This window comes from Canis lupus, chromosome 21 (genome assembly GCF_003254725.2).
Source record: "Canis lupus dingo isolate Sandy chromosome 21, ASM325472v2, whole genome shotgun sequence".
Lineage (NCBI taxonomy): Eukaryota > Metazoa > Chordata > Mammalia > Carnivora > Canidae > Canis > Canis lupus.
In genome coordinates this window covers 25,954,345-25,968,408 of record NC_064263.1, presented here as the reverse complement: position 1 = coordinate 25,968,408, position 14,064 = coordinate 25,954,345, and the positions used below count along the sequence as shown (strand labels likewise).

General features: G+C 45.2%; 1 protein-coding gene and 1 pseudogene across 5 annotated transcripts in view; one reads left to right on the top strand and one right to left on the bottom strand.

Annotated features, from left to right (window-relative positions):
* CLPB (caseinolytic mitochondrial matrix peptidase chaperone subunit B) overlaps positions 1-14,064 on the bottom strand; it is a 142,049-nt gene that overhangs the window by 108,246 nt on the left and 19,739 nt on the right. For all 5 annotated transcript variants that reach the window (XM_025459142.3, XM_025459140.3, XM_035703750.2 and 2 more), the window contains exon 3: positions 2,826-2,912. In XM_025459142.3, coding sequence (XP_025314927.1) covers positions 2,826-2,912 — 87 coding nt within the window. The remainder of the gene's footprint in view (positions 1-2,825; positions 2,913-14,064) is intronic.
* On the top strand, positions 11,588-11,692 carry LOC112668019 (U2 spliceosomal RNA; annotated as a pseudogene).

The following is a 14,064-nucleotide window of genomic DNA, read 5'->3' as shown; positions in this document are numbered from 1 at the left end:
GCTTGGTGACTGATAAACTGAGGATCAGTACACTTCCTTACTGGCAGACTGTGGTGGTATAGACATGATCATCTTTCAAGACCACTCCCAAGGCACCTTGCCACTGAGGCCTACTCACCCTGACCAAGATACTTCTGGCATTCTTTCTATTTTTTTAAGATTTTGTTTATTTATTCATGAGAGACACAGAGAGAGAGACAGAGACACAAGCAGAGGGAGAAGCAGGCTCCATGCAGGAAGTCTGACACAGGACTCGATCCCAGCACCCCAGGATCACTCCTTGAGCTGAAGGCAGACGCTCAACCACTGAGCCACCCAGGCATCCCATAGCATTTTTTTTTTTATCAGGTTCTGTTTTTCCTTTTTCCATAGCACTTCTTACCTTCTAATATGGTATGTAGTTTACTTATGTATTTATTGTTTACTGTCTGTCCCTGCCTCTCTCTACACACAGACCACCACTAGTATAGAAATGAGCTCTATGAAAGAAGGGATCTTTGTTGAGAACAGGGCCTGGCAAACAGTATGTGCCAAAAAAAATTATGATATGAATAAATTTAAAAAGTATACTACCTTCAATTAAAATTTGTCCCTAGGCATTGCAAGAAAGAAGACACAATATTGGTGTTTAAAACACAAATAATTAGTCCTAGGAACCAAAACAAGTAAATACAACCTAACACTCTCACTTTTCTCAACATGGATCACTGATTTGCTAATCGCGCTGGAAAAAGACAAAGCAATCAGTTAAGCCAACAATTCATTGGAATTAGAGGAAAGTGTCCCCGAGGCACATCTACCAGCTATCTGCGCACTGAGCGACCACTATCTTAAGTATAGTGTTATTTCCTAGTCTGTCTCAATGCTGAAAGTACTACATATAGAAAGGATGGACACCCCCTTCCCTTTCCTCCACCACCTGCTTGCTGTCTCTTGTGGATGAAGATACCCATAAGCTAGGAAAGAAAACTGGTGCCTAGGGTGGAGGTAGTGGTGGTGGGTAGAGTTAACAATGGTAGAATAAACACACATTTGTGTGTAGAGATGTCACATGGGCAACAGAGTAACAACTAATCATCAGTAACAGGTATCACCTACACTATCTCACTGGGTTCTCACAAAAATATAGCAAGAATATACTCTGCTGCCAGATTCAGTCCCTTCATACCCTCTGCTTTGATAATATTCTCTCCACATGGCTCTGACATCACTGGTTACACTATACTCTGTCTCTCTATCTGCCTTTCTTTTCCACATTGGACCTTCAGCTCCCAAGGTCTGATTTTCCAGGGATTAGCAGAGTCTGGCTCAGAGTAGATATTTACCAAATGTGGCAAATTGAACTCCAATTAAAAAAAAATTAAATTAAAATTAAAAAAAGATATTTACCAAATGTTCATAAATGTAATTGATTTCAGGTGAAGAAAAAGGATACTCACAGAATTTTGAAATTCAACTAAGGGTCAGAACCAGGACTGGATTCCAGACCAGTCAACTGCAAAGCCTATTTACAAGTTATTTTTTAAATGCTTGTAGCTAAAGAGGCAAATAAGGAAATGGAGCTCTGAGAACAAGTTCAGGACAGAGGAACACAGAAAAGAGATCTCAAACACAGCTAAGCCTCTCAGCCAGTCCAAGGCAGTACCTCCTCTATATTAGAAAATCCCTGTTTTGTTGGTTTCCATCACATTTATGACCCTTCCAAAGGAGGCCAGTAGTGGCAGACAAAAGCTTTAATGATCTGCTTGAAGGAAAAATTAAAACTGGTACCTCAAACTATCAATTTTGGCTGCTACTAACATGCCCAGTCTGTTTTCTTTGAAAGCATTTCTTTTTGCTCTTAATCAATTCTTTAGCATAACTACAGTTAGACTGGGATGAAGAGGTAGCATCCAGGATCTGGCAAAGGGGGGCAGCAGTGAGGTAAAGTAAAACACAAATTTTGCAGGCAGCCAGACCAAATTCTTTTTTTTTTTTTTTTAAGATTTTATTTATTTATTCATGACAGACACACACACACAGAGAGAGAGAGAGAGGCAGAGACACAGGCAGAGGGAGAAGCTGGCTCCATGCAGGGAGCCCGACATGGGACTCGATCCCAGGACCCCAGGATCACACCCGGGGCTGAAGGCGGTGCTAAAACGCTGGGCCACCAGGGCTGCCTGCCAGACCAAATTCTAACCCCTATCTGCGTGACCTCAGACAAATCACTTTATCTTTCTGAGCTTCAGTTTTCTCAGCTGCAAAATGAGAACTTTGAAAATTGTGGCAGTTGTGAGAATTGGAGATAAACTTTCTACGCATAGGGGGACTATTTTAATCTTTACAAAATAGCTTCCCCCTGAGGGAATGGGGGAGTGGACAGGAAAAGAGCAGAGCCTCCAATGGGAGGGAGGGAGTACCTTCCCCTTCCCTAGTTTCCATCAGAACCTCCAAAGAAACTGCCCAGTGGAGCCCTCATTGGGGACAGTGACTAGATTCTTCCACATGGACAGATAACGAAAACATGAAGGGAACTCACACATGTACCTTCAATCACTTAACACAGGCTTGCAAACATTTCATGGCTTCAATAATGCAAATGACTTCACCTAATGTCACAAAGCAAATGAAAGATGGAGCTAGGATCCAAAGGTTTATCTTCCCTTTCCACATCTCCTATACTTTCCATTGCACCAGATGTAGACCTGACCTTCTACTCAGTCCATCACCTTGCCTCTTGGGGGAAGAAAGCAAGGAGAAAGAAAAGTGAGGGGGAGAGGGTTCTAGAACGTGGTCTGCAAGGATCTGGCTAAGGTACCCGTGTGTGGAAGAAGATCTCTCACCTGTCGTTTCGGCTGATGGCTGCCACCATAAGTGCTGTCCAGCCAAGTCTGTGCCTTGCATTAACATCTGCACCTTCTGACAAGAGCCTAGAAAGAAACAGAGGAATATTTTCAGTATATGGCTTATCACAGAAGTAAGAGTGGAAAAAAAGACGCAGTCAACAAACAGGGAGGCTGGATGAATCTGAAAATGGTCAGAGGACTTTGAGAACTAAGTACTCATCCTAGCTGCTCTGGCCTCTCTCCTTCCACCCCAGGCCTCTCCTATCTCTCTCACTCTTCTCTTGAATGAGTCCAACCCCTGCTGTTATCTTCCCAGCCTTCTGAGGAAAGAATGTGCCTTCTCTACCTTAATACCCTGACACTCCCACTCCCTTGGTCCAGAATGCTCTTTCTGTGATTCTTTGCCTACACTAATCCTACTTGCACGTTATGTGGTACAATCCTGGTTTGAGGATTCCCTCCTGAGAAGGCTTCCTTGGCTGCTCCAGTCCAAAGATCTCTTTTCTGTCGTTAGAATTTCCCTATGTTTAGCACTGAATGCCCAATGACATAGCTTCCCTAGGTAGTTAACAGTTTATAAAAGGATCACACTCCTCAAGTTTCTCTATATGGTGGCTGTTTGGAAACTGAGAATCTTTTTTTTTTTTTTTTTAGATTTTATTTATTTATTCATGAGAGACACAAAGAGAGGCAGAGACATAGGCAGAGGGAGAGGTAGGCTCCCATTGTGGAGCCTGATGTGGGACTCTATCCTGGTAACCCAGGATCATGCCCTGAGCTGAAGGCAGATGCTCAATCACTGAGCCACCCAGGTGTCCCAGAAACTGAAAATCCTGAACCCAAGGAGAGATGGAAAGAATGTTAGACATGCTAGATGAGGGGCACCTGGGTGGCTCAGTTAAGCATCTGCCTTCCGCTCAGGTCATGATCCCAGGGTCCTGGGATCAAACCCCATGTCAGGCTCCCCACTCATCGGGGAGCCTGCTTCTCCCTCTTCCCCTGTTTCCTTCTCCCTCTGATTGTTCACACTCTCTCTCCTCGTCAAATAAATAAATAAAATATTTCAAAAAGCAAAGCAAAACAAAGCTAGATTAGGTTTCTAGGAAAGCCCACAAAAGCCTATTTGACTCTCTATGCCAGTGCCTAGCACAGAGTAGGAGCTCCAGTTGTTGAATAAACTAACAAACACAGGGCTTTTAAAAAAAAATCAACTAAATCCTGCATTCTGGGTCCTGGGAACAGGGGACCCTACAGGGTGGGGGTGGGCAGAAAGAAAGGGAGTAAATAGAATCAATTCTTACTGAGCACCTATTATAAGCAGGAACTGCCTTCAGAAATTGACACACATGCTCTTATTTTATTCTTCACACAAGCTTAAAGCATTGATATTAATTAACCTCTTCTCATGGATGAGATGACAGGTTCAGTGAGGTGAAATGACTTGCTGAAGGTCACAAAGCTAGCTAAGGGGCAATCAGTGACTGAAGAAGTTCAGGTTGATAATGGCTCTATAGCCAGAATCCTTCTCACCTCACCACCTTTCCTCCAGACTGAACCTGGCTCCACGGAATATGGAAGACAAGAAACTCAACGGACTTTAGCAAATCATTGTATGTGCTTGGTCCTGTTCTAGATTCTGGGGTGAGAGTGGGAAGACACAGAGTCTGTCTAGGGAGTAAATGATTTAGTTGTGGAGGGAGGACTAAGGATAGTAGGGAATCAAAGCCTGGAGTGTGTGGTTTTCCATCAGAAGTGCTGCAGGAAGCCAGGGGAGGGGGAGACCAAAAAGTCAAAAGCAATTTACCAATGCAGAATCTGCTTATGAGGAATGGGTGGAGGGTGTCTGGGGAGGCTAGGAGGCACCAAATGAAAGGACACCGGCAGAGTCTGGAGGCTTGGAGTTGAGTCCTAGTACCACTCTTGTGCCACAATCTGCACTAATTGCTCATCTGGACCACGCCAAATAAAAGCTCTGCACTGAAGAAAGCAGGTGATGAGGGCCTGGGAAGAGGAGCCACAACATGTCTGCATTCATTTGGCCTGTGCTGATGCAAGGAAGGAGTCAGGTACTGTCAAACCCCAGGGGGAGACAGGCCAGCAGGCACATAAGGATGCATTGGAGGAGCATTGTGAATGGAGGCACGCAGGCTGCAGGTGCACACCCAGGGAACCTAACCCTGGTTCAGTCTCAGTGACCTGGAAGGCCTCCCTGAAGAGGTGATGCCAGAAAGTTAGCCAGACAAATGGGATCAAGGGAGGGGAAGGAGTATGTCAGTCAGAAGTAAAGCCTCTCACCCAGAGAAGGCAGCATGACTGGACCCAAAACGTGAGGTAAGACTGTCAAGAGAGGAGGTTAGGAAACCCTCATCTCTAACCTCTAATTTTTCTTCTGGTGAAACTCCTGGGCCTCTTTACCACACACACAGTTAAGCTTCTTTTTGCAGAAATAATTTTCTATGGCCAAGAATATTAAAGAGACTAAGAACTCTATGAGACAAAAATCTCTTTTTGCACAAAACCTCCTTCCTCATTTAAAAAACCTTCTCTGGTTTAGCAGGTGCCATGGAAAGTGGATGTGTCTAAGAGTCTGGAGCCTGGAGTTTTGATACTAACTGTGATTCTGATCAGATGGCCTCATTTCTCTGGTCCTCAGTCCAGAAAGCTAGAAAATCAGGACCAACTAAAGCAAAACAAAGAGGTTTCTGAAGGAAAAGACATGAAGTGTGCCTTGAAGAACAGGAACAGTTTAGAAGCATAGGAGAAAGAGCACAGCAGTCAAATAAAAGGAAGCAGGGAAGCAATGGGAAGGTACATTCAGAGACCATCAAGTAGATCCATCCAGGTGACAGTTGACAGCAGAGAAATAGGCAGCTGCCAAGGTATGCAGAGCCTACAAAAAGATCACTAAAGCCAAGCTAGAAGGCCAAGGCAGTGCGTATCAACCTTTTTTGAGCCACAGGCTTTACTCTCTCCAGAAAAGTGCATAGGAACACACATACTCAAAAAGAACTTTTAAATTACACACAATGTCCAGGAGTTCAAAGGTCTTCATGAAATCAATAACAGATCTTAGGTTAAAAACCCAATCTAAAAGGCTGACAAATGCCTGGCATGCATGCTACTGTCCTGCACTCCTGTGGAGCCTTTGAAAAAGCCTCAGAACTCTCAACGCTCATTCCAATCAGCCATCATCAATCAACTAAAACTGGCAACAGAGAAGAAACCTGTTTGGCATTCCTTAGCCTCTCACCACAGGCAGAGGGGTTGTCACTGAAGGTTTTTTGGGGAAAGAAATTATAAAATTAACCTGATAGCTTAAGCAAGCCGAATCTGAAAGAGGAGAGAGGAGAAAGTGGGGACAAGAAGACAGTTTGGGAGCTGCTGTAACACAGACCAAGGGAGACAAACCAGAACAGGAAAATGAGAAAAGAGGTCAGGGCCAGGAGACATTCAAGGCAGTTGGAATCCCTCCTGTCTCCAGTGGGTTAGTAACCCATGTTGCCCTGCCTGGGCCCTGAGAATTCTGGAAGCAGCTCTGCTCTGGAGGCAGGGCCAAAGAAAGAAAAAGGATAGAGGTGCCTTCTCCTCATGTCTCTTGAGGGCTGAGTATAGTGTAATGAAAAAGATGAATAAAGGACTCTGGAATAAATTAGACCTGGATTCAAATTCTAGTATAGCTAGATAATCCTGGGCAAATCAATTTTCTGAGTCTGTTTTGTCACCTTTAAATTGGGACACTAACTTCTAATTTGCTGGGATCCCAGCCAAGTACCTAGCATACAGCAGGTGTTCAATACAGGGTGGCTTCTGCCTGCCACCTTACCCTACACTTCCACCCCTTTAATGGACAAAGTGTTCTAGTCTGAAGCTGGCAGTAGCAGGTTGGCCAATACCCAGGGATTCTAAGACAGGGTCAGATAGGATGACCTGGGTAATTCATCCAGCCTGGCTCCAGGCACTCTCCTATTCATCTATTCAACAAATGTGTACACATCTACTCTGTGCCCAGCTGCATGCTGGCTCCTGAGAAGAATACAAGACAGAGGTTCTTGCTTTCCAGAACCTAAGCTAAGCAGTGTTCTCTTTCTCTTGTGTGTGTGTGTGTGTGTGTGAGAGAGAGAGAGAGAGAGAGAGAGAGAGGGAGAGAGAGATACACACATGCATATACATGTATTTGTTTCTTTTTTTTTCACAAATAATTGCATTTCAAGATAAACGCAGACTGCTAAGTATACAGTAATTCCATTTTTAGAAATTGCTCTATAATTCTCCAGGGCACATTCACCAGATTTTCCCCTCTTTATTCTCTCAGAGATACCCACTCAGGCCTCCATTTCCCAGCCACCAAAGGCAATGTTCAAAGAACATCCTCTTACATGTGCCCTTCTGGCCTGATGTATTTCTCTGGGGCACGTACTTGCAGTGGGATCCCTGGGTTTTAGGGTTTATATTACTTGGTTTGACTATATTGTGCTAGGGTCCTCTCCAGGACATCTGCTCCATCTACCCTCCTGCCAGCAGGACAGGGGTGTTCCTGTGTACTGCTCTCCCAGCCAACACCTGGCAATTACCAGCTTCCTACTGACTGCAAGTCCAATAGGTCTAAAGGGATCTCACATTATTGTCTTAGCTTACGTCTCTGATAAGCAACAATTTTGGGCTAATTGTAAGAAAATGCCCATTAGCATTTAGAGGTTTTCCTTTTTCCTACAGTGCATGATTTTAAGAGGATCGCGCCCTGGGCCAAAGGCAGGCGCCAAACCGCTGCGCCACCCAGGGATCCCGAAAGAGGGCTTTTCTAAACTTGCTATCCTATTCATGACCAGAGCCAAAAGAGCAGAGAGCAGGCAGGCAGCCTGGGCTTTAGTTCCAGGGCTGCTGCTTCCTACTCTTACATGCTAGAGAAAGTATCCCATTCTAAGCTTCAGCCTCCTCATGGGTCCATGAAGGTTTCAGGAGAGGGCACAGAAATCTGAAGGGAAGGCCTCCACCAACCTGAAGGGTCACGTCTAGGAGGTAAGTCTCAGTGTTCTTCGGTGACACTCCAGCTTTTGAGCCCTACCCAGCATCCTGACTGAGCATCATTTTTTGCAGAATCCTGGGGCTCAGGTATAATGGAAAAAACAATGATGCTGGAGTCCAAGGGCTGGAGTTCAGAATCTCGCTCTGTTGCTTACTAGTTGTGACTGGGAGATACTGATCTCTAATTTGCAAGGTGGTTGTGAGGATTAAAAGTACACTCCATTGAGGAGTGGTGGTGGCACCTGGTAAATCAAGGAAGACTAGAAGCAACATTAAAAAGCACCACAAAAGAACCCAACTACAAACAACTTTTCCTCCTTTCAGAGCTGGGTGGGTTCCCTCCCCCCCCCCCCCACCTTCCACACAGAGCAGCCCCCTCAAAGTTAGCATTTCACACACTCTGGTCTTCTCCATTTCATTTTGTTGCTTTGCAAGTGAATGCCCAGTGGGCAGTCATTTTAAAGTCCAGGGCCAGCTGGGCGTGCGGGTGGCTGCCTGCTGAGAGTGGCTGAAAGGGCCTCTGAGGCCTGAGAAAGCCACCCCTGCTCTCCCCAGTGATTTTCACCAACGGACAAAATGTGGCAAGTGAATTAATCTCTTTTAAAAAGAGCAATGCTTGTGACAGAGCATGGTGTCTCCGAAAAGGTTAGGATTCCATCATCCCTGAGATGATAAGTGGAATGCTTAATAGAGGTTGCCACTCGGGGCAGAGCAGCCTGTGTCCGGGGGCTGGGCACTGTAGGCCTTTCTGGGCTCCCTCCAGACTTGTAGAAGGCCCTTCCCTAAAGAACTAGGCCTCCTGCTTGGCAGGACAGTGGTGGGTGACACTAACTGGGGATGTTCTAGGACAGCAGACAGGGAGGAGACCACACTAGTGATCAAGAGGTGCCCCCCAGATGTTGCACCCCTCTCAGGCAGTGGAGTGGGGCAGGGGAGGAAGCAGAATGGACTTGGTCCACATGCAGGCCCCAGCACTTAGTAGGTAGGTAGGAATGCATGAATGAATGACCTAGCCTCTCAGAACTTCACCTGGTCCCCTCATTTCAGTTACAGCTCCTGCTCTCTGAGCCTGTTTCCATATGTGTTAAAAAACAGAGAGGACCAGCAGCCCTACTCTATAGGTCACACAGGGGTACCATGAGGAAACAATGAGACAAATGTATAGAAATACTTGACATGCAATAAAGCACTAGACAAACAGAAGAGCCTGTGCTATTATAATTTTCCACTTAGTACCTATCCCATTTTAAGGAAGTAACACAGTAAATTAGGATATGTGAAAGGTGTACACAGAACTTGGACCATCAGTCCTCAAAATTTTCTGTGGATTGATAAACAGTCTCAAATCCCCAGGCAAGGGCAGCGGTAGAATGAGGATTCCCTCACCCAAGACCTGAAGATTACCATAGGAGATTAACAAATCAAGGAGGAAAACAAAGCTAGTCTCATCAGGTATCCAGGAGAGTTCTGAAGGCTGGGGGACCAAACAGGAAACAGTTAATGGGGAAAGGGGATGAGAGAGTAAAATTTTCCCTTCCTGCTGTGAGTGCTTCTGTATTCTTTTAAGTTTTATTGTTTTGTTTTTTTTTCCAACAATGAACATACTATTACTCTTTTTTTGAAACAAGACTTTCTTGCAGGTGGGGGGGGGGGGGGCTTACCCTTTCCTTCTCCAAGAAGCCTTCCCTAAGACAGCCCCTGATGCTGCCTCACTGGCCTGTGCTAACCTGTATTAACACTTCTTAGTTTCTTTGTTCCCCCACCCCCTTCAGTCTCTTCACTCCCTATGCTGGCACAATGGCCACACATGGGCTGAATGAGTACATGTCTATAGCACTTCCCAACACACTCTCACCAATACCTCTGTCTCGTGTTGGAGGTTATCTATTTTATATTGGTGGGCCTATCTTTTTCAAAGAACTTAGGCTCGGGTGTATATATGGAGGGGTGTGGGTGTAGCTTCTCAGGCTCAGGGCTGGGGACACCTAACATGCAGGCCTGGGGCTAAAGGCCATGGATTCTACTTGTGGCTCGGCTCTCTCAGTAACTAGTTGTGTGATCCCGATCTGTCTCTCTGGGCTTCACTTTTCTCTGTGGTAAAATAACAGACCTAAATTAAATTTCTCAAGTCCCTGCTAGTTCTAAAATCCTAGGATTCTAAATATGGGGATCCTGGGTGGCGCAGCGGTTTGGCGCCTGCCTTTGGCCCAGGGCGCGATCCTGGAGACCCGGGATCAAATCCCACATCGGGCTCCCGGTGCATGGAGCCTGCTTCTCCCTCTGCCTGTGTCTCTGCCTGTCTCTCTCTCTCTCTGTGACTATCATAAATAAAAATAAATAAATAAATAAATAAATAAATAAATAAATAAATAAATAAAATAAAATCCTAGGATTCTAAATATGTATAATGTTAAAATTTGAGAAGTGGATTCCTGACACAGGCATGAGCAAAACTTCCAAAGACAACTCCTTGGGCTGAGGCTATAGGAGGGAAGAGAGTCTCAGATAGGGATATGGGCAGTTTTGAGTTATTCTGGCTAACCAGCTCTTCCACGCAGAGGAGGGAGGTACCACTTGATTTTTCTTCCTCTTTCTTTATAACCAATCAATACAAAGCGGCCACTGAACTTCAATCGTGCATTGTTCCAACTGATTTCCGGATCCTTCGCATTAACCAGCTCTCAGCTGCAGCTGGGGAGGGGGCTGAAGGGTAGGGAGTCCTGGCCCACCTGCATCAGAGGCCTGGAAGCAGTGAGCCATGCAGACTCAATCATGATCACTATCTGGGCAAAGGGCTCTGGCTGGAGCCTCGCAGAAGGTCCTGTTTACAGTAATAACAGCACCAGGCCAGGCTGTCGGAGCAGAAGCAGAGGCGCCTGGGGCTAGAATCCACACACAGCCTCCATCTGTGCCTTATCTACCCAGTTAGCCTGGGCTGAGAGGGGCAGGGGAAGGGAGGAAGAAGGCTGCTGTCAGAACCCAGCTCCAGTCAGCCAACTTCAGGCAGGTTCCTGGTGCTCTAACGCCACAAACACAAGGCATCTTCTGCATTTGCCAGTTGAACTACGCACTCTTTCAAGGCCCCTCTTGGGACTCTTCCTCTAGGAAGCTCTCCAGATGCTCTCCCTATCAGGGAGATGGCCCACTCCAGCACTGCCATATCCAAATTACTCCAAAGGGAAGTGGGTAAGCAGTGAGGGAGGAGACCGACGGGCATTTATGCAACCTGCAAGCTTCACAACTAGTTCTTTCCTATTACATAAGGTTTTATGATTTCTAAATTTCTAGATATGAAGAATGATCTGCAGAGATCAATCAGTCCAATGCTTCCTTTTACAAATACAACATGGAGGTTCACAAAGTATCAGCCTTGGCCTTAGACTGATTTGGATATGAGCCTGCATCTTTCTGTCTTTTCCAGGCTGTGTGACTGTGGCAGGTTATGTTAACCTCTCTGAAGCTCAGTCACTTTACCTTATCAGCCTGCCAGATCTACCTAACAAGGGTGCTGAGCATAACCAAAGGAATAATGTATGCAAAGCATTTACACTTTATAAACATTAGTTGTCATTATCACAAGTGTTCTATTTGTTCAAAGGCACACAGCAGAGGAACTGTATCAGCCTGTCACTGAATAGTGCTGGATTAAACAGAATGAAGTCTAATGCTGGGTGACCATTCTTTGTCCCATCTCTCAGTCCCATCTCTCAGTTTCTAGCAGGAACCTGACACACATTATCGCTTCTCAGCCTCTTGGCTAAGATCAAGTGTAGGAACTTGACAACACATTAAAGTGCAAAGATTATTTTTTTAACTTTATTTTTAAATTATTTCAAGCTTACAGAGCAGTTACAATAATAACACAAAAAACCTCAGATCTGTCCTTCGCTCAGATTCTCATTACATTTTGCTTCCTGTGCTTAACCCCTCCTTTTCTCTATTTTTTCCTGGGCCGTGTGAGAGTTAGTTTCAGACATTATGCCCCTTATACCCAAATACTTCAGCACATATTTCCTAGTGTGAGGCTATTCTCTTACATAACCACTAACCAACAATGATCAAATCTGGGACACTTAACATTGATAAAATATTTTTACCTAATAATTCAAATTTTGTCCACTATTCTAATAGTATCCTTTTATAGCAATTTCCCCCACGAACCAGATACAAGCCAGGATCAATATTAGAATCAGGCATTGCATGTGTCTTCAGTTCCCTTTCATCTAGAACCAAACAGTTGCTTAACCTTTGTTTGATTTTCATAATTCTGTCACTTTTGCAAAGTAAGGCTAGTTTGTTTGTGAATGTCCTTCAGTTTGGATAACGACTTTTTGAGGAACCCATTTTCTATTATTCACCCATTCATTCCACAAACTTTTAATGAGACTGTGCTTATTATATATATAGATAGGACTCTGAGCAGGATGAGTTCCAAAATGTCCCTGCCTTCAAGTCATTCACTATTTAGCTCCACACGGGGCAAACAGCTAAAATATACGCAAGGATCCTGGAGAAAGTACCATGTGAGTATAGGTCAGAGCAACAGAACTACAGGGACAACTTCCTGAAGGCAGAGTAGTGAGCTGTGCCAGAAAGGACAGGCAGAAATACCAATTCCCCTGACCTTCTAGGATCCTCTTGAGGAAACATCTGTTTCCCCAAGCTATGTGTGTCCTGGATGGGATGCAGTAAAACGTGAAAAGTAACAAAACAAGGCTAGAAAGGGGGTGGGGGTGGCCCAGGGCACCCTCATCTGGGTACCAATGCCCAGGGCTATAGGCTATGTCCCAGTGAGCAGCTGCCCTAGTAACTTGGTGACAAGGAAAAGACCCGTCTAGGCAGTTGAAGTGTGGGGAAGGGCCATGGGCGCCACCTACTGGCACCACACAGCAGGACTCTAGGCTGCTACAGAGAGCAGCTGGGCAGCTGGCTGGGTTGCCAGAAAGCGTGTCACAGTATGGCAGTGAGACACAGAAGTGGCTCAAACTTCTCAAACAGGGTTGGTACTTGAGCCACCACTGCCAAGCTCCAGAACCCCACGAGCTTTTCAGTGAAGACCGGACTGTGCAAAGCCATTAAAATACCTGCCCCCTACCCACCCACCCATAAACTGGTAGGGGCAAAAACCAGGTTCATTCCAGTAACAAACCTTACAGAGCACCTTCTTCAAGCCAAGCTCTGTGCTGGGCACTAAGGGTACAGAGATAACACAGACATGGACCTTGCTCACAAGGAGCTCCTAGTCTGAACTGGGGTTGGGAGAATGGGACAAATAAGCAAATAAGTGCTTTAAGTATCACAAATGCTCTAAGAGCTCTTCATACAGGGTCAGTGAGCACATAGCATACTTGGCTCTCTGTGGGGTGGACAGCTCTTGAATGGTGGAGTCAAAAGAACAACACTCCTTGAGCAGCCTACTATGTATCAGGCACCTGATATTTATGATCTCATCTGATCTTGTGACTAGTTAAGGACCTGCTTAAGGTGACTGGCTAGTAAGTGGCAGATTGGGACCAGGACCCATGCTCTCTCTGCTGAACCAACACTGCCTTCCAGGGCACATATCCCATTTTTTCCTTTCTTTCCCACATTTAGCCTAAGGCCAGCATGCTCAAGGAATGTAATAGGACTAATAAACTGACAAAAAGTGATAAAGAAGGAAAAGCCTTAAGTGGAAAGGAGGGAGGGATTGATCCTCAATCCCTCAGATTGAGGGAGGGAGATACTCTTTGATTAGTTCTGCCTTCTAGAACCTTCTCCCCTGGAAGAGATCCTCTTCTCCTAGACTGAAGATAAGAAAGGCCCAATCCATTCCTTCTCTTCTTCATGGCAGTCTTCACATTAGCCCCACAACTTTCTCTTTTTTTAAAAAGATTTTATTTATTTGAGAGAGAGATGTGTCAAGTACTATGCCAGTGCTTTTACACATATTGCTTCAGAATTCATCACAAGATAAAATGTTTTTCTAATTACAAACTTCCTTGCTTACATTACTCCAAATGTCCGGGAAGTCTTTCCACTAAGTTCCTTATATCCAAATACTACCTATCTCCAGGCCCAGACTAAACGCCACCTTGTCTATGAAGCCTTAACTATTTTTTTTTTTAAGATTTTATTTATTTACTCATGAGAGACACAGAGAGAGAGAGAGAGAGAGGCAGAGACACAGGCAGAGGGAGAAGCAGGCTCCACACAGGGAGCCCGACGCGGGACC